The sequence below is a fragment of the Geotrypetes seraphini genome, chromosome 13 (genome assembly GCF_902459505.1).
Source record: "Geotrypetes seraphini chromosome 13, aGeoSer1.1, whole genome shotgun sequence".
In the NCBI taxonomy this organism is placed as follows: domain Eukaryota; kingdom Metazoa; phylum Chordata; class Amphibia; order Gymnophiona; family Dermophiidae; genus Geotrypetes; species Geotrypetes seraphini.
The window spans coordinates 76,344,759-76,366,149 of record NC_047096.1 but is presented as its reverse complement, the minus strand read 5'-3'; the positions used below and the strand labels follow the sequence as shown (position 1 = coordinate 76,366,149).

General features: G+C 43.6%; 1 protein-coding gene across 16 annotated transcripts in view; it reads left to right on the top strand.

The window, feature by feature from the left end:
• PKNOX2 (PBX/knotted 1 homeobox 2) overlaps positions 1-10,548 on the top strand; it is a 424,329-nt gene extending 413,781 nt beyond the window's left edge. For 15 of the 16 annotated variants that reach the window (XM_033918096.1, XM_033918094.1, XM_033918101.1 and 12 more), the window contains 3 exons: positions 2,424-2,500; positions 5,920-6,098; positions 9,924-10,548. In XM_033918096.1, the coding sequence (XP_033773987.1) occupies positions 2,424-2,500; positions 5,920-6,098; positions 9,924-10,144 (477 nt within the window). In that variant the 3' untranslated portion in view covers positions 10,145-10,548. The remainder of the gene's footprint in view (positions 1-2,423; positions 2,501-5,919; positions 6,099-9,923) is intronic. The other variant, XM_033918103.1, reaches the window with a different exon arrangement.
• Positions 10,549-21,391: the final 10,843 nt, after the last annotated feature.

Genomic DNA, 21,391 nt, shown 5'->3' with positions numbered 1-21,391 from the left:
AAATTGGATTAGTGCGATTAAAGGTACTAGAAAAAGGTTCTTGAGGAACACCACAGTGATGGATGACTTTTTGAGAGGGCGTTTACGAGTAGAGATCTGAAAGGGACGATTGGATAGATAGGATTTGAACCAGAAGAGAACAACAGATACAAGACCCTTAGAACATGGATGATTAGAAGGAGGACAAGTCTATTAGATCAAAAAGCAGAAGAAAGATTCAAAGCGATGACAACTGCAGCTCTGTTTTGATCTAGAGCAACCAATATTTCATTGTAAAAGGCTCTAAGTAAAGTTTCAATGCTGTGAGCTGTTCAAAGAACAGCTTGAGATATGAATCAAATGTTTTATTAGAGAATGATGTTAACTGGTTCAATACTATCTTCTCTAATAGCTTAGGGGGGAAAAAGAGGTAGATATGATATGGGGCAATAATTCAAAGATCTGCTGGTGTCCAAATCAGTTTTTTGGTTTTTTTTAAGATTGTTATAACTACAGAGTGTTTCTAAATTTCAGGTACTGTTCCAAGTTTAAGACTGTGTTGAATATAGGGTAAGAGAAGTGGTATGAATGGAAAAAAGAAGCATTTAATTAAGCAGGGCGGTCATGAGTTTAGGGGAGAGGATGAGAGGTGACGAGGATGAAATGATTCCAGTAGATCAGAGATTATAGGAATATTAGAAAGGAAAAGGGAATGGGGACTTGTATACCACCTTTTTGTTGCTTCAGCATTTCAAAGCGGTGGGCACTGGAGGGTTAAGTGACTTGCCCGGGATTTGATCTCACAACCTCTGGGTGTAGAGATAGCAGCTCAACCATTGAGTCACAGAAGAACCTCATTGGGTAATATACAAGGACAGGACCAGATTCTATAAACATCACCTACGATAGGCCCCCTAATTGCAGCCACCTAGTGACACCAATGTTTTTAAAAAAAAAATGTTCCTCAAACTCAACTTTGGGCCCTTTTTACAAAGGGGCCTAAGAATGCACTTGGTTCTGATTGACCAAGAGGCCTAAGGCACCTCCCATAGGAGAAGCTTTAGGCATCTGAACCAATCATAGGGTTATCAGATTTTACTTTACTAAAACCGGATCCCTAGATCCGCCCCCAGGCCTGCCCAGTTCCATCCATCCCTGCCATTATGCCACAGTCCCATCCTAGCCCCCCCCTCTCACCCCCCGCTGCTTGCCCTCGTCCGACACAATTATGAGGAAGCTTTTCAAAATCCAGCCAGACCCCCGGACATGTCCTCGAAAAGAAGGACATGTCCAGGGAAATCCGGACGTCTAGGAACCCTAACCAGTCAGAGTCATAGACCCCTCCCAGTGCATCTCAGGATGCACTGGGAAGAGGTAGGCTTGCCATTTTGAAGAGGCGGGCCTACCAGCAGGAGGGAGTGGGCATCCTTTCTGCTGTCTTCCAAATAAGGTACCGGAGGGGGGGTGGGGGTGGATTGAAGGGTGTGAGGGGAGTCCGGGAATATGAAGCAGCAAGGAGTGAGCATCCCTCTTGCTGATCTTAACAGGGGGCTGTCATGATTTTTTTTAATGGGGACAGATATTGTGCATGTGCAACATAAGCACGACATCTGTGCCCATTAAAAAGAAAAAAAGAAAGTCTTTCTGTCCTGAAGAGCTGAGTGGCAGGAGGCTGCTTTGAGCAGCAGGAGGCTTTTCCCTGCCGGCTCCTCACATGTCAGTCACTTTTCCAGTGACTGATCAGATTGGATTATGACAGATCTCCATGAAACTCATTGCGTGTATAATTGTTTCAATATCAATTGCCGCTTTGGAATTGGACAATTTGCCAGCACTATAGCAACCTGACAGATTTTACAAGCGATATTATAGAATCTTGGCCTAAGTACTTCAATAGAGGACTTGTCAGAGGCGACATTATTACTTGTCTTTCATTGGGCACTCCACATGCCCCGAAATAATAATTGGTTCTACCTTGTGAATTGAGCATCAACAAATATCTACAAGGCGACGTAATAAATTAGTGAAAAATATATGGATAACTACTTATCTTGATGGTATATAGCCAAATGCCAGACAAACTAAAGTGGCTCCACAAAGTAGCCAATTGTTCTTCTCAGCTAACGTCGAGGTCCCCTGATATTTGTTTAAAACTCCTAACCACGGGTTTCATTGAAAGAACTTGGGTGAAGACTGCGGAGCTCGAGTTGTAATGCAGCTTCAAAGCTCACGGCAAAGACTTGAGTGCTGTGAGGTAACCTTATAATGATCGTTGTGGAAGTCACAGTGAGCTGGTGGTGCACTGGGATGGCATGTGTTGCTAGGTCACGATGGTCAACTTGGCACTGAATATTTTCCAATACAATCATAAACTTGAGTCATGCTGTGCTGTGATAATTCAACTTAAGCTGTTCTGTGAATGTTTTTTTGTACTCTTTCCTCAGCATCCGTACCCTACAGAGGATGAGAAGCGACAAATCGCTGCCCAGACAAATCTCACGCTGCTGCAGGTTAATAACTGGTGAGTGGCCCTGATTCTCTCGGAAAGTCGGCGCATTCGGCGCTCCAGACCCATTCTTTCCCTCTGCATGTAGTGTTACCGGTAATTCCTTTTTACCAGGCGAGTCCCACATCTTAGGCAAGGGCTGGAAGAGCTGCTTGATGAATCACATCAACAGGAGGTCACAATTTTGTCCTTACATAGATCTCCATTGAAAGGTAAAGGTCATTCTCCATATGCAAGGGCCAACTCGTGAGTGATTTAACCATTTGTGTTCTGGTTTCTTGACAGACTATTTGGGGGAGGGGGGGGTTTCCATTGCCTTCCCTAGGCATCTTCACCTCAACCTGAGGTCATGTAGTCATTTACTGACCAAAGGTGGATGGATGCCCAGTGTGGGATTTGAATTCAGGTCACAGGCCTCTTTCATGTACTGCCCAATAGGCTCATCTAGACTCTAGCAGAAACCCTGGGCTGAAGCTTTTAATTATGCAGTCTCTGGTTTGAGTAGCAGAGCAAGGCCATTCTGCATCCCCCTTCTAAAAACCAGTAGTAACACAAGGGTCATGCACTTTGCATTTATTCAATTTTCTATACTGTTCTCCCAGGAGATCTCAGAACGGTTTACATGAATGTGTGCCAGACTCAAAGCAAAAGTGTACAAGTACTTTAGCTTTCAAAATGAGTGTAAGCCCATAGTTACAGAATACGCAAAGTTGTGGTAAAACACAAAAGGAGTAAAAGTGTGTGCAGCCAGGTTTGTGCATGATGTGTGTCCTGTTGAAGAAAGAGCCCTGTGCTTTCTAGCCTCTTCGCTGTGTCTCAATTAGAGAATGACACGGGGACCGTTTACTGCGGTAAACCGTGGTCACTGCAGTAAATCCGCAGGAATGGAGACATTTGCAACTGGTTTACCGCAGGAATGGGGACAAGACCTTTCACCGCCCCGTGGAAGTGGTGAAAAGCCTTACTCCTGTGGTAAAAAAATTACGCCCATGTCACTTGGCATCTCCTCCCCAGCTCCTCTTGCACCTATTTTACCTTCAGGAGCCAGCCATGCCACAATGAAGACAGAAGGGATCAAAAACCAAAGCCTGAGACCAATGTGATTTGAAGAATAAAATTACCAGACAAAAGGTAGAAAAAATTAATTTATTATATATTTTGTGATTTAGAATATTTCAGATTTGAAATATGTATCCTGCTAGAGCATAGACATAACTGTGCTTCTTTAGCTTCCAGCTGACTTAAGGCTCTCTCTCTAACCAGAGGGCAGTTGCCCTAGTTGCTCTCCCCTAATACTTTTCCTACCATGTGTGACTGAAGTATTCTGTTATCCCCTCCACTATTGTGAAAACTGAACAAACCAAATTACTACAGAATGCTACATAGAAAAATCAAGCTATTTGTGAAAGGGAGGGGAGACAGGGGTTTTGTTGATCCTTGCTCTGTATTATTTGTGTTTATAAAATGGCAATTGTACAGAATATTGTCTCTTTATACTTTAATAAAATAAGTTAGTATAAAATCATAACTATTCGAGGCTTATGTGAATGGGATCTGACAGTTTGCAGGGCAGGGACAGAGACTGAGCTTGCGGGGCAGGGACAGGGACGAACTCACGGGGACAGGGCGGGAACGGTGAGAAATTTTTTCCCCGTGTCATTCTCTAGTCTCAATAATTTTTTAACTGTAGGCATCAGCCCTTGATTTCTGGCAAAAACTCTGCAACTTCTCCTGCCCTTATATCTCCTGCTGCAGTCTCATTAGAAGAAGCAGCTAATGCCACTCAAGTCTCCCATCGTAATTGTTAAATATGGCATTATAAAGGTGGGTTATGGGATTACTAATTCTCTTGCAGGTCTTTACTGAAAAGCCTGATATCCTACCATCTACAATACCACTGTGTTATTTATACCGTCAGAGCTCCTTCTGCTGGTAGAAATCCAGCATCGCAAGAACTCTCCAAGCTTTACTTTTTCATATTACAACTCTTGATTCTAGTAGTAGAAAATATAATATTCAGCCCATGGCAGTCAGTGGTTTTTAAGCCACTGACAGGTTGAATTAATCCCAGATATTTAATGCCAGGTCATATTTGGGCTCCAGCCTGGAAATGAAGCAGCCACCAGCTGATTTTTAGGTCACTTCTTGGTTAGCTTAATAGGACAACCTTTTTCCTCCCCTAACTTTATCCACTTACCTAGCCAATTACCAGACTGAATAGTGCCACTAACTGGTTAAGTTACAGCTCTGCCCATCCCCTGTCCCCAGACCAGGGCTATCTTAACCTATGGCTCTGGCCCAGAGCACTGGGGCTAAAGGGTACCAAACACTCGGGCCGTGACATCACTGGCCTATAAGTTAAACTATGAGATGGCTTAGACTCTCTCCAACTGATGCTGATGCTCATTCCCAACAGGATGATGGTAGATAAAAGGCCAAATGGCCCATCCAATCTGCCCATCCGCAGCATCTACTATCTCCTCCTCTCCCTAAGAGATCCCATATGCCTATCACTTGCTTTCTTGAATTCTGACAGTCTTTGTCTCCACTACTTCTACTAGAAGATTATTTCACACATCTGCCACCCTTTCTGTAAAAAAGTATTTCCTTAGATCTTCAGGTCATTTAATAAGGAAATACCTGATACCCGATCCTCAGAGGGTCAAATTACCCATTGGTTCAAGTGGACAAAGCTCACCGAACCCGATCTTCATAGGATCAAACGTACTTTTTTTTATCTTTTTATATATATAATTTTTTCAATTTGTCTTATCCACAAGTTATAAATATAAGATTTTTACTTAGCTTTTATCATTTTTAAAGGGGAGCGCCTCCACCAACATGTCCATGTTTCACATGCTTTCCTCAGGGTCGAGGCTCCCTAATATATTATCGCACTTAGTAGAAATCGCTCCATTCGATATAGTAACATGGGTAATATATTAGGGAGCCTCGACCCTGAGGAAAGCATGTGAAACATGGACATGTTGGTGGAGGCGCTCCCCTTTAAAAATTATAAAAGCTAAGTAAAAATCTTATATTTATAACTTGTGGATAAGACAAATTGAAAAAATTATATATATAAAAAGATAAAAAAAAGTACGTTTGATCCTATGAAGATCGGGTTCGGTGAGCTTTGTCCACTTGAACCAATGGGTAATTTGACCCTCTGAGGATCGGGTATCAGGTATTTCCTTATTAAATGACCTGAAGATCATTATCAAACTGGAATTTCTTATAAGAACATCTTGACAAATCTTTGCCTGCCAGGAGCTCTCAAACCCAATCAACTTGCAGTCTGAAAGTGGGTAACTATTTAATTGGGGACCAAGAGGATGAGAGACTGTACCAGTTAGAGCCATCCTGTGGCAGGCACTGGCCCGGTGACCTCATTGAGATGCATTTCACATTTGCTGTCTGTCTCCTTCTGCAAGGTTTATCAACGCTCGAAGACGGATTCTCCAGCCCATGCTCGATGCCAGCAATCCAGACCCTGCTCCCAAAGCCAAGAAGATTAAATCTCAACACCGGCCCACTCAGCGATTCTGGCCAAACTCAATTGCAGCTGGAGTGCTGCATCAGCAAGGGACTATTCCTAGTGCCAATTCAGATGGTAGGTATATGTGTGAAAAAAGGGCCATATTTTGTTATATCACGCACGACTGATTGACTAGAGGTTGGCTGTTTATGGTTTATATTCCACCTTATACTCCCCGTAGTTTTATTCAAGAGCAAAGCTCAGTGTGCGGACATCGCACACTACCCTTCTGACATCTCTGTGAGCGAGGCCACATAAGGAGCGAATTAGAGGATTTTTGCACACACCGGATAAACTCTGGGAGCTGCGTCTTCAAGACTAGTTATTTCAAGTTTCATTCTAAATTTGTTATACCGCCTATAGTAACTTCTGAGTGATTTACAATTATAAAATTATAAAAAATGAAAAGAGAACATGGAGGGCGCCTTTTACAAAGGTGCGTTAGGGCCTTAACGCGTGAAATAGCGGGCGCTAAATTGCCACACATGCTAGCCACTAGTTTTTCGGCTAGCGCATGTTAATCCAGTGCGTGCACTAAAAACGCGAGCGCACCTTTGTAAAAGGAGCCCTAAGACTTACAGGACGAACAAACAGACAGAACATTGCTTGCGTCATAGACATTTGATTACAAGGGGTTAGAAGGGAGAACTAAATTTCTGAATAGGAGAGGAAGACATTTAAGGTTAAATACACTAGGGAAGGGGGGAAGATTACATTTGTGTTGAAGAAATGGAGATGCTTATAAATCGAACGCATCCTTGAATAGAAAGGTCTTCACATTCAATTTAAATCAGCTAATGGTCCTAACAAGGACTTCAGCTATTACAGTAGTCTAATTTATTGCTGAATATTGCATTCCTGTATGGTCTGCTAGCTGCCATATAAAACCACTGAATGTACACCATGATTACGTTCAAAATCAACTCTGACTAGTTACCAGTGTTTTCAAGCATTGGTTTTGCCCATGCCTACCCGATAGTCTAGTGACCTCTTGGGGCAGGAGCAATCCCTAATCACTCCTGCTCATGCAAGCTCCAATCTCAAAACGACACTGCAACCTCCCGCAACAGTCTGCTATTAAATTAAACAAAATTCCCACTTATTTGGCTTCAATAAAGTGCACATATCTACAAAATGAGACGATTATTGCATAAGAAAAGAGTAAAATATATCAAAAGGTTTCAAAGGATTCATGACTTGGTTTCCTTTGAGCAGTGCTCCTTATACATTCTTCTCAGTGGCCTCTCTCTCACTTCTTTATCACAATTATAGTATCAAGTTTCAAGTTTGTTAAAATTTGATATACCGCTTACAAATTATCTAAGTGGTGTGCATAATTAAATTCTCCTGATCTACATTTCTCTTGAGACTACAACTCCCAGTATCCTCCTGATCTACGTTTCTCTTGAGACTACAATTCCCAGTATCCTCCCGATCTATGTTTCTCTTGAGACTACAACTCCCAATATCCTCCTGATCTACATTTCTCTTGAGACTACAACTCCCAGTATCCTCCTGATTTGCCATTCTCTAAGCCAGGCCTCAAAGTCAAAGATTCTTCAGGCTTCTTACAGCTCCATTCTCATTTGGAATGGTAGCTCTAGGTCTGCCATGGTCTTACTATGCCCTGCCTCTGCTTCTTTGGCTCTTTTGTCCCCATGGCAGACTTCTGCCCTTTCAGATGCTACCTGCACACTTTTGACTCTCTGTTTATCCCTTACTTTCTTATAACTTTTCCAAAGGACTTTTCTTACCACATCCTAATTGGCTACATCCGTCTCCATGGCCCCTGCCCCTTCACATTACCCGACAGTCTCCTGGCTGTAACATCACTGTCTTCCTTTCAGTTTAGAGAATTCTCTGCTTCCCCAGTGAACTTTTAACTGCGCCAAAAACCCTGTTTTGTTTCTAGAAGATATGTTTCTTCTTCTGCTACTTCTTTTAAAATGCTCTTTGAGAGCAATTTTCAAAACAATTTATATGGGTAAAAAAAAAGTTTTACTCACATTAATTGGATGCTTGAAAATCGCCTTCCTTCAATCCAGCTAAAAGTCCACCTCTGCTGCTTATCTTAGACAGTCTCGTGCACACAACAGGGATATTGTATCTTATGTTGAAAGTCAGTGAAGTCACTTTAACAAAATAGAAGAAACTGACTAAGTCACAATTAAACTACACCTCCAGAGTGAACCTAAATTGAGATGCGCTCAGAGAAATGAAACTCTGAAGGGGGGAGAGTAATCCCCTCTTAGGAAAAGAGTTTACCTTCCAGTCATAGCGTACTTGATTGAAAATAGGTTCTCTCTGAGGTGTGATAAATATTAATAAATATTCCTTATGACTCTTCAAAAATACTGTTTTTCACTTTTCTTATTTTATATATATTTTTTTTGCGTTCAGTTGTCACTGGAACGTAAGTAAAACCATCTTAGAAGGTCGGCAGTAAATGATCTGAATATATTATCACTTCGTCCCACTCGCACTCTAAGCAATTTTTTCTCTTGTCAAGAGTCTTATAGGCTGTAACTTTCTTCTCAGGCAATGGCGTAGCCACATGTGGGCCCAGGTGGGCGTGAGCCTACCCAAGCCCACCCAAAATTCTTGCACCCTTGTTATAGTTAATGGAAATTCTCAAACCCCACCAGCTGGACGGGTCCTCCTGCTGCGAGAACTCCTCCCTCTCCCACTTGCTGCAGCCTTGTCCAAATGCTGGCATTGCGCTGGCCTCCCCCTGCTACCCACGTTTAGTTTTGTGCGAATCAGGGGCAGCGCACGGGCAGAGCTGTGTAAGTGGGAGAGAGAGAGGAGTTCTTACCACCATGCAGCTGGTGGGGCTCGGGTAGGGTTACCACATTTTCCGTCTGGAAAATCCTGACACCTAGACCCACCCCCCCAGTCCCGCCTAGTTCCACCCATTCCCTGTCCTGTTCCCGCCCCCAATCCCGCCCCTGCCCTGCTGCCTGTGCGGATGCATCGTGACATCACGCGCATGCGACATCATCAGGTCGTATCTGCGCATGCGCAGATGCTGTACTGCGCGAAGGAAAGCTTTTCAAAAAACTGGACAAAGTGCCGGGTTTTGAAAAGCCATCTAGACTCCTTCAAAAGGAGGACATGGCCAGGGAAATCTCGGAACTGGTAACCCTGGGCTTGGGAATCTCCTTCTGCTCAGATAGTTTTAATGCTTTGAGTTGACCTGGAGGGAGGGGATGTGGAGACCGCCTGTGCCCACCCAGTGGCCCACCCGAAATCTAAGGTCTGGCTACACCTCTGTTTTCAAGATATATATGTTAGCGACTTCTTAGCTTCCGGGTTTTTCAATTCCAGTGGAGAGCGTTCTTCTCCAGCTGCTTTAACGTAGAGGCAACTGCTTATTCTGGCCGTGCTTATTTTGTTATGCTATCTTTCAGGATCATTGAGCAATATAATCTAGCTCCACTCTTCCATCCCTGTCTCCTATTCTACCCCCACCAGTCTATTTATCTTGTGTAATAAATAAATAAAAAGGGGCTTATATCACAAAAATATGTTTACCAGCCCATTGATGGTCTAGTTGTTATTTACACCCCTTTTTTGGGAGGAAGGCAGCCTTTAAGGATTCCCATGTGTACAACGGATTCATTTTTCTTATGACCTATAAATAGATGTTTTCCTAACACAGCAACATATCCTCACCCTCTTCCCGTTATGGAGGAGTTCTTGTTGGCTATCAAATAAGAATGAGTGGGCTCCACAAGGGGGTCTGCCTATGAGATGTTGCATGCATTCCCCAGAAATCCTTTCCAGAACTCTCCGAGAGGCCATTCCTTCTTAAAGGCTCATTTTCTTACATTCTCTAAGAAAATCTGTAACAAGTCTGCCGCTTGCTGTCTCAGAAAAGCATCTGTCCTTTCTTTGCAGGATCCATTAATATGGAGAACCTGCAATCCCTGTCTTCCGACAGCGCCACCCTCGCCATGCAGCAGGCCATGCTGGCGGTTCACGATGACTCCCTGGATGGAACAGAAGACGAGGAGGAGGAGGAAGACATGGAGGAGGACGATGAGATGGAGGAGGACGAGGACCTCCCGACAACAAATGTTAGTGACCTTGGCCTGGAACACGGCGACCCGCTGGAATAATGCGACGGCAGCCTGGGGTACCAGTGGGGGTGGGGATGAAAGATACTGTTCCAAAATGCAACAGATGCGTCCCCCTAACCCACCTGCAACAGAACATCCCTCACTCTCTTAATGTACCTATATCTTTGAAACAAGGTGGCATCCTAGGGATTTTTTTTTTTAGAGGAATGCCGGTGTACATTTTATCCTTCTGAGAACGATGCTGATCTTTATATCTTGGGCCCAGGTTAATGCCAATAAATTTTTCTGCTGGAAAAAACGCCCACTCTACCTGCACTGGACTGATCTGCTAAGTGTGGACAAATACAGAGCACACACTGCGGACACCACAGTTGTGTCAGCTCTGATTTATTTACATGAAGGATATAAGTTTACAGGGGCCACATATTGTGGCTGGTTGATGATTGGGATGGGAGGGGGTGGATTCTTTTCATTTTGTTTTCCTTTTGAATGGAAGTAGTGGGGTGGGGGGGGTTGTTTTCATTTTTTTATAACAATATAAGTGTTTTCAGGGTGAGATGGTTTCTATATGACTGAATGTGTTTTGGACTTTGGGGTATCTTTTAAAAGATCCGTTTGCACACATGTGAGTATATTTGCACAGGGAGCACATTATCGAGGAGTTCAACGCAGATACACATTTTTAGCATAGGAGCAAGTGAGGTAAAACCATGTGTACCTCCTCTGGATATAACGACGCCCTCCTTTTTCCACAGGCAGTGCTGTACATAATCAGGTCCCAAAACAAAACCCCAACAGGGCAATCGATCCACAAGATCCAGTGTGATGAGATCAATAGAGCAGATCAGAAGAAAAGTCCTTTAAATAGATGTTTGTTTATTAAAAACTTTCTATACCACGTAATAGCCAAAAAAGGATCCAAGCAGTTTATAATATATATTTCAGAACAATTTTTGAAAAGAACTCCATTCAAGAATAGAAAAGGAAAGAAAAAAAAAAAAGAAAAGATTTTTTTTTAAATACATAAAAAAAATTCTATAACAATCAAATATCAATAATAAAAATTAACTAATTAATACAAACTAAAAATGTTCTTAAAAAGTCAATTAATAACGACATAGATTCAGATTACAATCCCAAACTCGTTTCTTCAATTTGAAAAAGCCAAGTGGAAAAAATGTGCTTTTAGATGTCTTTTAAAGTTTATATACAAGTCTGCTTTTTTCAATTCTATAGGTAAATTATTCCACAACCATGGAACTAAATAAAAAAAATGCACAATCTCTAGTTGAGGCAAGATATTTATTCAGCACAACAATTAGCCCGACACGGCCTTGTTTCATCTCTTATGGGGTCTACAACAGGCGCTATTGAGACTCTGTATAACAAGGCCCTTCATACTGTCTGCTGTATAGAGGATTGATTATTTTTTTTTTACCTTATAGTAGTTACCACATAGGTGACATCTGAGTTTTACACCTATTGATCTCTGTAGTGCCCGATGCAGCCCCCAAAAGGGGCAAAACATGGCCTTGTTGGGCTACTGTCTATTTTAATTGTTGTGCTGAATACATATCTTTAAATGACTTTTCTTCTAATCTGCTTTTTGTTCCAATAATATCGTATGTAATGCCAAGACGGCATATGGGTGTGGACCGACAAGAATGTCTGTATAAACAGTGAAGGACTGTATATAGTGGGACTGATATTCAGACTGCGGGAATTAGCCAACTGATTCCTGTAGTCGGCACTCAGCCAAGATATTCAATGCCAGGTCATTTCCAGTGGCAGACATTGAATTTTCTTTTTTTTTTGCTGTTATAAACTTAGCCGACTAAATCAATATTCAGTGTTGGCCAGCTATGTTTATAGTGGCCAAAGATAAACCGGCTATTTACACAGCCCGATTTGGCCTCTAAACATAGCTAAATTTTGCAGAAAGGGGGTTAAGTCATGCAAAATACATTAAAAAAAAAAAAATAAATTGCCATACTGGGACAAACCAAAGGTCCATCAAGACCAATATCCTGTTTCCAACAGTGGTCAACCCAGATCACAAGTACCTGGCAGAAACCCAAATAATAGTAATGTTTCAGAGCTGAGATTGTGATGTCATAATGCCTTATTCCACCAATGCCTATGAGCCAACCTCATCGGTGATGTCACAGGGTGAATTGTCTCTGCTGGTATAGAAGAGATTTGTTTTTTTTTGTCCTGGTCCTAAACAGAGCAAAAAGTAAAAGCTTGCTAGAATACTATTGCAGCCGGAAAGTATTGCCAAAGCATGAATCACTGTGAATATAATAGGTGGTGAGGAGAAGCCGCCGGTGTAAATTTATCACACTCCCAAATACACCGTCATGGGCCATTCTTATGTGTGCTCAAGCTTTGTGCCAAAATCCGGCTAAGTGAAAGTCTCTCCTACAGCGGCATCATTTCCAGTGGATAAGATAGTTTGCTAAATTTTAATCGGGTCAATATTCAAAGCGATTTAACCGGCCAGAAATGGCTACTGTTCAAAGTGCCTGCCCGGGGGGGGAGGGGGGAGGCTAACCGGTCATTTTCAGCAGTGAGCACTACTGAAAATTTCTTGCCTAGTGCCAACTGCTAAACTGTCTATTTGGGGGGTTCTAGGGGCGGAGTTAGCATTTGGCTGGTTAAGCGCCGATATTCAGCATTTAACCTGCCAAGGTACCTGCATAAATAGGACCCTATAAAAGTCAGTCCCAGTGGCGTAGTAAGGGGGGTGGGGTGGCGAGGAGGGCGGTCTGCCCTGGGCGCCAGCACCCCCCCCTGCTCTCCGCCCCATGCACGTCCCTTCCCCCCGTACCTTTTTAACTTGGACATGAGCAGCTACCAACTTGCTGCCCGTGTCGGCTTTGGCCCTCTCTGCCATCACCGGCGCCTAGGAAGCAACATCTGAGAGAGCGCCGAAGTTGACGAGAGCAGTAAGTTGGTGGCAGCTTGCGCCAGAGTTAAAAAGGTATGAGGAAGGCGGAGGGTTCAGGAAGAGGGCGCCACTCACCCCTGCTATGCCACTGGTCAGTCCCATCTTTATGTAGTTCAGCACAGCTAGTTAAGAGCTAAATATTGCACTTAACTGGCTTTGTAAACCTGGAAATTCAGTGTCGGTGCCCGAACATAGCCCAGCATTGAATTTCTGGGCAAAATGCTGCATATTAGAGAATGACACAGGGACAAATTATTCTCCGTCCCCGCCGGAACTCACTTTCCCGTCCCATCCCAGCGAGTTCTTTTCTTGTCCCTGCAAGCTCCATCCACATCTGCGCAAGCCTCAAACACTTTAAAATCCTAAGTAGCAACATTCTAGAGCTTCGGTTGTGATGTCATAATGCCTCATTCCACCAATGCCTAAGCTCCGTCCTCATCTGCACAAGCCTCAAACCCTTTAAAATCCTAAGTAGCAACATTCTAGAGCTCTGATTGTGATGTCATAATGCCTCATTCCACCAATGCCTAAGCTCCATCCACATCTGTGCAAGCCTCAAACACTTTAAAATCCTAAGCGTTCGAGGCTTGTACGGTTAAGGCAGAGCTTACAGGAAGAGGACAGGGACAAATTGGTCCCTGTGTTATTCTCTACTGCATATGGCCAGCTGAATATCAGTCCCTATAAATTCACTCTAAGTGATAGAACCGTTTCATTGTCTGAAGTATTTTAAATGAGTTATAGCAGCAATGCAAGTAATATTCAGATAAATTGCAGGACTTAACCTTTGGAGAAAGGGGTGAATAGTCTAGCAGCATTTGTACTTCTACTGTTCCTTAGGACACTTTTGGAATACAACAAACATTGAAGGGTAAGAGTAGTGGATTCAGTACATAGCGAGGGAGGTCGCTGGAAACCGCCCCCCCCCCCCCATTCTTCCCACCGCTTGAGCGCCACCTTCGCCCCCCCCTGTGTATGTGCAAGCAGCATCTTCCACCTCGGCTCCCTTCCGATATCACATCCTGGTCCCAAAACAATAATCATTGTGTTAATAAAAAAAAAAACTTTGTTTTATTTTAGCCTCGCGTCGACTGGCGGCCTTTTTCAATTTTTATTAGCCCACTTTGTGTGGCTTATTGTCTACAGACATGGTGGGCCTTTTCTCCTGGTTCATTTCTACAATGTTAGAGCGCGCTTTAAGATTTGCCTGTGATGGTTCTTATGGGCGTGATGATCAAGCCAAATAATTGACATAGATTTACACTGAGAGTTTTTCTGTTCACAGTGATTTATGTTTTGGAACTGGTTTGGCATACCAATTGGTTTGTGACCCCTTTGCAATCAGATGTCCCTCCGGTCCAATTCACTAACCTCTCCTGCGATCCGCTTCCAATCCGTGCATGCAAATGAGGGGAAATGCATGCAAAGTAGACAGGGACACGATTCACCAAACAAATTTTTGAAACCGACTGGGCTGGCCGATCAGCTGAAGAAGCGACTGCTGGAGACCACTTGCAAACGGCTTTCCAACTCTCCAGCTCCATTGAAACCCTGCTCTCTGCTGCCCCGAATTTCTCCTGCCTGCCGCCCCGATGCGCTTCCCCGGATCTCTCATGCCTGCTCTGCCCCAAATCCACCCTGTTCTCTCCCGAATCGCCGCCCTGGCCTGCTCATCCCCAGATCTCTCCTGCCTGCCGCCCCCCCCCCCCCCCCCCGAATCTCTCTCCTGCCCTTCCCAAAACTGCGAGCCCATGGTTTTAACCCGCGGGTTAAAACACGGGCTCGCTGGGCAAAAAAGTTAAAAGTAAAAAAAAAAAAAAAGTTGCAGTTCGGACAGGCATGCACAGACCATCTATAGATGGTTGAGCCTGTGTCAGGATCGCACACCAGCGATCCATGCCAGCAGATGGGAGTGTTCCTCCAATCGCCTCCATCTGCATATTGGATTTTGATGAATGCATCGGACCTGCCCGGATCGGACATGGATCGGGCAGGTTTGTGAATCTAGCCCATAGTCGGACCTTGAATTTCAGGGTTGTCAGAGCACAAGGCAGGGGGGCACAGCATTTTTCCTCGCCCTGCTGCTGCTCTTTGTCTCCCCCTTAATTGAGCTGGTGAGAATCCCTCAACCTGTAATCTCTACCACCTCCGTGCAGAGCCTTCCCTTCCCAACCCCCCAGCACATTTTCAGATTCCACAAAACCAAGCATGTGCAAGAGCGCCCCATCCCCTGCATATGCTCAGTTTAGCAGAAACCGAATGTGTGACAGGGGACATGTGAGGTAAATCTGGACAGCTAGTAACCCTACCTATGCTCTGCCCTGGGAACTCCGTTCATGATGCCGCAGCAGTGGTGGTCACAAGTGGTGGAACGCTTCCACTGCCAATGCCCAAACACAAATTAGGTGGGGAAGACAGACCCCTGTGTGACGGTATTCTGGCAAGCTTTTACTTGTTGCGTTGTGGTTTGCTTCCCTTACTGGGGGGGTTCTTTTCATGAAATAACCTAAACTGTCCACAAGGACTTATATGACCAGCAGAAGGAGCCAACTGCATTTTTAAATATTTCCCACCTGGAGGGTGGCTCACATTTGGCCTCATGAATGGCTTTGCAGGCAAAATAAGCAGCTTGAACACGGAACAGGCTACAAAGTTATACAGATAGCAGCCATTTTCAGCCAATGTCTTTATAAGTTATCCATATAACTTAGATGTATAAATAGTAGGTACAATTTTGTATGGATGAGATAGCTGTATAATGTTATGCATTTACATCGGCAGCATTTTTATACTGATCTTGCTGCTGGAACTTTATATGGCTGTCTTCTTATCCATATAAAATAATACCATTAGCACCATGCTGATAATTTACCTCAGATCATTCAGACATATTTCTTCTGGCAATATAAAAGGCACCGAGGGCCAGATTCTGTAATTGGCGCCTAAAAAGAGAGGTGCCTATTACAGAATCACTCCTAACTTAAAACTTAGGCGCTTGTAATACAGGCCAGGGTTTTCAAGGCCTACATTACAGGCGTCTAAGTCCTTCAGCGCCTTAAGTCTTTCTCCACCCCTAAACACGCTTACTTTGGTATCTGCCTATCTTTTGAAGAACTGTGCCTAAAATAGGCACCTATCTCTCAGTTAACCCCCTCCCCCCCCCCTTTTTATGAAGCCATGTTAAGCTTTTTTTATTTTTATCGCTGGGTATGGCAGTAAAAGCTTGGACGCGCAGAGAATTCCTATGAGCATTAGAGCTAATACCGCCAGAGCCGTCGATAAAAAAGCCTAACGCGGCTTCATAAAAGGCCGCCTACATTTTTTTCTTCCATTTATGAGCTTGTTAAACCATATTATTGAAGCCAATTTACTAATTAATTTAGGTGCCTAATTGTAGATACCTCTTATAGAATTTTCCCCGAGTGTATTTTCTGCAGTAACATGAAGAGGGTGGGTATATCTTACCCATGACACAGTAGAAAAGAGCATGCCAACCCTGGTGATGCCAAAAGGATTATTATAACATCCACAGTGACATGCAAAAAGGAAGAGACTGCCTTCCAGAGTAATACAGAAGGGATGACTTTGTGTACCCCAGAGATATAGGGGTGTATTTACTGTGATATGGGTAGGATGGGCCAGTCTTCCTTTGCAACATCTATGAACACATATATCTATCCTAGTGATGCAGACATAATCTACACGTCTTTCCCAATATTGTAGACAGGATGAATGTGTCTTCCCTAATAAAGAAGACACTAAGAAGGATATTCCACGTTACTAAAAATTTTTAAAAAGCAGGTGGTACCAGGGTCGGTTCAACCTATGAACCAGGTGAAAAAGGGCGCCAAAATCCCAGTCCAGCATCTCCCCCTCTCTGCAAGCGGGAAGGGAGAATTGTTCTGTTAACCAGGTTTTCTATTCCGCCTTTACCTATTCGAGGTCGGATTACATTACAAGAGGTTGGGTCAGTTACCCAGGAAGTGACACCGACATTCAGTAGAGTTACTAGTACAGGTAGAGAACACTGCAGTTACCGGTATTTATACCGCTGGTTCCCAACCCTGTCCTGGAGGGCCACCAGCCGGTCAGGTAATGAATATGCAAGGACCAGATCTGCAGACCAGTCACTCCATTACATCTCTCCCATGCATATTCATTAAGGCAATCCCAAAAACTTGACTGGCTGATGGACCTCCAGGACAGTGTTGGGAACCACCTTTTTATGCAGTTGGGTCACAGTTATAAATACATAGCTACAATTCCAAGTAGTTCATTGTTGGTAGAGAATGACATGGGGGCCAAATTTGTCACCGTCCCCACAGGAACTCAATTTCCCTGTCCCGTTCCCGTGAGTTTTGTCCCTGTCCCATTCCTGTAAGCTCTGCCTTAACCACACAAGCCTCGACCACTTATGATTTTAAAGTGTTTGAGGCTTGTGCAGATGAGGATGGAGCTTGCAGGAATGGGGCAGAGACAGGAAAAGAACTTGCGGGGACGGGAAAATGAGTGCCCACGGGGACGGGGAAAAATCTTGTCCCCGTGCCATTCTCTAATTATTAGCTTATCATTATGTCCCAGGAGTTGCATTAGACAGTTTAGAAATGCCAAATTGAGATTCAGGATTTTGGTACCCCTTATCACCAGCATTGGGAGGGGGTGGGGGGAGGAGCTAGTAAGCCAATGTAAAAGTTGGCTCAGGATACCACAGTCCCTTGAGCCAGCTCTGGGTGGCACCTTATAGACTTATATAAGGCAAGAGCTTTTAAGGACCAGATTCCATGTCATGTTTACCTCTCACAAAAAGCCATAAATGCTTGCCAGGGAGACGAAAGGTTGAAATCCTGGCAGCGTATACTGTGCTCCTGATGTGTTGCTCATAGAAACACACTCTCTCTCTCTCCCTCTGGTCTCTCTCTTTCTACATGGTGGGAGAAATAACAAGAGCCTTTCTATGCCATGAATGAACACAGCTCAGTTTTAGGCCTTCTCTCACAACCAGTGAAGGCAAGGGCCTAACTCGATGTAGGAATAAAGAGTTACTCCACATGTGTGAAACAAATCCCTGTGCATGCGTGTATAGAAATGGTACATACACACCCACACTCTGAAAAACACATGCAGAACAGTCACAGTGCATGTATGTACACATATATGTATATGTGTGTGTATGGAAATATAGACACACATACATGTGAAGGCATGTTTGCTTTGGATTTAAACCGCTTTATATGCGAGATTCAAAAGTATAGCCGTGGATACTTTCTTCTTTTTAAAAGGAATAACAAAAGGAAGAGATTGTAAGGCTTTAACCTTGTATGTGCAGTAAAACCAGGATTTACAGAACTGAAAATGGAATGACAGAAGTTGATTTTTTTTTTCCCCCATGCAAACCCATTCTGCTGTCTGTTGTCCCAGTGTAAAGCTTCACCTCTGGCATGGCGTAGAATGAGCAGATAAGCGTCACATCCCAGATTATCCATTATATTACCTTTCAAGGCTAAATGGCTGAGCAGGTAAAATAGGTTATATAAGAACATAAGAATTACCGCTGTTGGGTCAGATCAGTGGTCCATTCTGCTCATGCGGCAGCCCTTAGGTCTAAATGAGTCCGGCCTCACCTGCAGACGTTCCAGTTTAGGAGGAACTTGTCCAACTTTGTCTTGAATCCCTGGAGGGTGTTTTCCCCTATGACAGACTCCGGAAGAGCGTTCCAGTTTTCTACCACTCTCGGGGTGAAGAAGAACTTCCTTACGTTGGTACGGAATCTATCCCCTTTCAACTTTAGAGAGAGTGCCCTCTCGTTCTCCCTACCTTGGAGCGAAAAGACTAAATTCCCATCGGAAGAGGCAAAGTGCCGTCTGATATGTTTCTGGATCATTCTGAAATGTCTGGACAATACATTATTTTCCCTAAACTAGGATCGCTGTAGGACTGCAAGCCTTCCGAAATAAGAGTAAGACAGTCCTAGTCCGGCCTTCATTCACATATACATTTGTAGATGGAGTGGAACAATGCAATCTATTCTCAATAACATGGTGCCACTTTAAAATGGCATGGGTGATGTAATTGCACTTTGTACAGCACACCTGTGAACGTTGTAATAAGAATACCTTGGAGAACAAATGCTGTAAACCCCTTATTTGGCCAGCACATAAGTGATTTTGTTAAATGCCAGGATGATATATGGAGAAATTTTGGCTATTAGCATGATTAGTCCCCTTTGGTAATCCTTCTTTGATTTACTTGTGGAATATCACTGAAGATAATCCAATATAGGTTCCTATATCTACTTAAGGCAGGGGTGTCCAATGTCGGTCCTCGAGGGCCGCAATCCAGTCGGGTTTTCAGGATTTCCCCAATGAATATGCATTGAAAGCAGTGCATGCACATAGATCTCATGCATATTCATTGGGGAAATCCTGAAAACCTGACTGGATTGCGGCCCTCGAGGACCGACATTGGACACCCCTGACTTAAGGGAAGAATGAATATAGGTATCCCCTGTTGCAGATGCTTTCAAGATGTTTTCTGTCCAGATAAATATGATTATATCCAATATCCAAACAGTATCAATAGTCCAGTGCAAATTCTATGCACACACAAAAAACCTGCAGCCACTTAAATGCAGTTCCAGCAGGTCATTTTCAAACTTCCTCCCAGCATCTCCCACTTAAAAATATTTCTTCATCACCGTTTCAACCTCTTTCAAACAGTCATACAGCACTCAAACAAAATATAATCATAGCAGCTCTGCATATTTATACCTTAGACTCCACCCACAATAACCCCAAACACTGTTCAATGCTCACAAGCAAAAAATATTTCACTCATGTAAACAGCTGAGTTCTTTAGAACAGTTCAAAAACAGAAAAATGCAACAATAGGTATTTACTCTTCAACCATTCCCTTCTCGCGTTTACCTCTAGTTCCATGTCTTCTGTCAATGGAGATTTCTCACAGCAATTTGGGAGTCACACTTTTAAACCATCTGGGCTATTTCAGGACTCCACCCATCCCACTCTCAGAGCCCCGCCCCTCAGAAACCATTGATTATTAGATAGTTCCCTCCTGTCAATCTGTTCAAATGGGATATTTATCAACCACTGTTTTAAGTAGCATTTCCCTTTTTGCCTTTCAAACTGAGATGGGACGTACTCAATTCCATCACACTACATAGGTCAATATAGGCCCAAAATTGATTTTGAGGTCAGGCTGGGGTTATTCTGAGAAGGGTTAAAGATATACAAGTAAGACATCTGTAAATTTTTATCCGTGTATATTCGGCGGTGGCAAGATTCACAAATGACGTACCCATATATGCTTTTGCAAGTAAGCTGCAACTAAATATTCACCCTCATGCAGGGCCAGTATTAGAGGTCAACAAACAGGGCAATTGCCCTGGGCCCCAGTTGCCTGAAGTTGAAAGAGGGACAACCAGCAAGCAAGCTTTGAGGGGCCTTCCCCTAAAGTCTGTCCTGGCTGGGCCCCATCATGCCCTGCCCTTATGAGATTTCAGGACATCATAGAACAGGGCTGGGCAACTCCGGTCCTCGAAGGCCGGAATCCAGTCGGGTTTTCAGGATTTACACAATGAATTTGCATGAGATCTATTTGCATGCACTGCTTTCAATGCATATTCATTGGGGAAATCCTGAAACCCGACTGGATTCCGGCCCTTGAGGACTGGAGTTGTCCATCCCTGTCATAGAACATTTTATCAGAATAGAAGGAAGCAAAGAGGTAGACAAAATGGAGGCCGGAATTTGTAAGAGGTAGGCTGCAAGTAATTTCACATTTGCATAGTATGGTTGATCAAGTCCAGGTTTTAGCCTACACCATGCAGGAACTTGAAGTCTTGCATTTCATGGGGAATACAATTGGGAAATCAGAGATAAATGGTCCAGCAGCTAATGGGGCAAACAGGGCTTGGTGAACCTGGAGCCAGTTGGCCACCCCTTGATTCAAGTGTGAATGCTTTGGGAGTAAATAGTCGGCAGCGGTAAGTGTTTTGCTCACTGATGCCAACATTATTCCTGGATATTCAATGCTGGGCCATGTCCGGCCTTCGGCATTGAATATCCGGTTTATGCGGAACCTGCTAACACATGGCTAGTTTAAGTCAATTAAGAACTTAACTGGCCATGTGTTAATAAAGATTGGTCTGTGCTTTTTGTGGTCACCCTGGCCACTTAACTTATTTATTCAGTTTTCTATACTGTTCTCCCCAGGGAGCTCAGAACGGTTTACATGAATTTATTCAGGTACTCAAGCATTTTTCCCTGTCTGTCCTGGCAGGCTCATAATCTAATGTACTTGGGACAATGGGGGTTAAG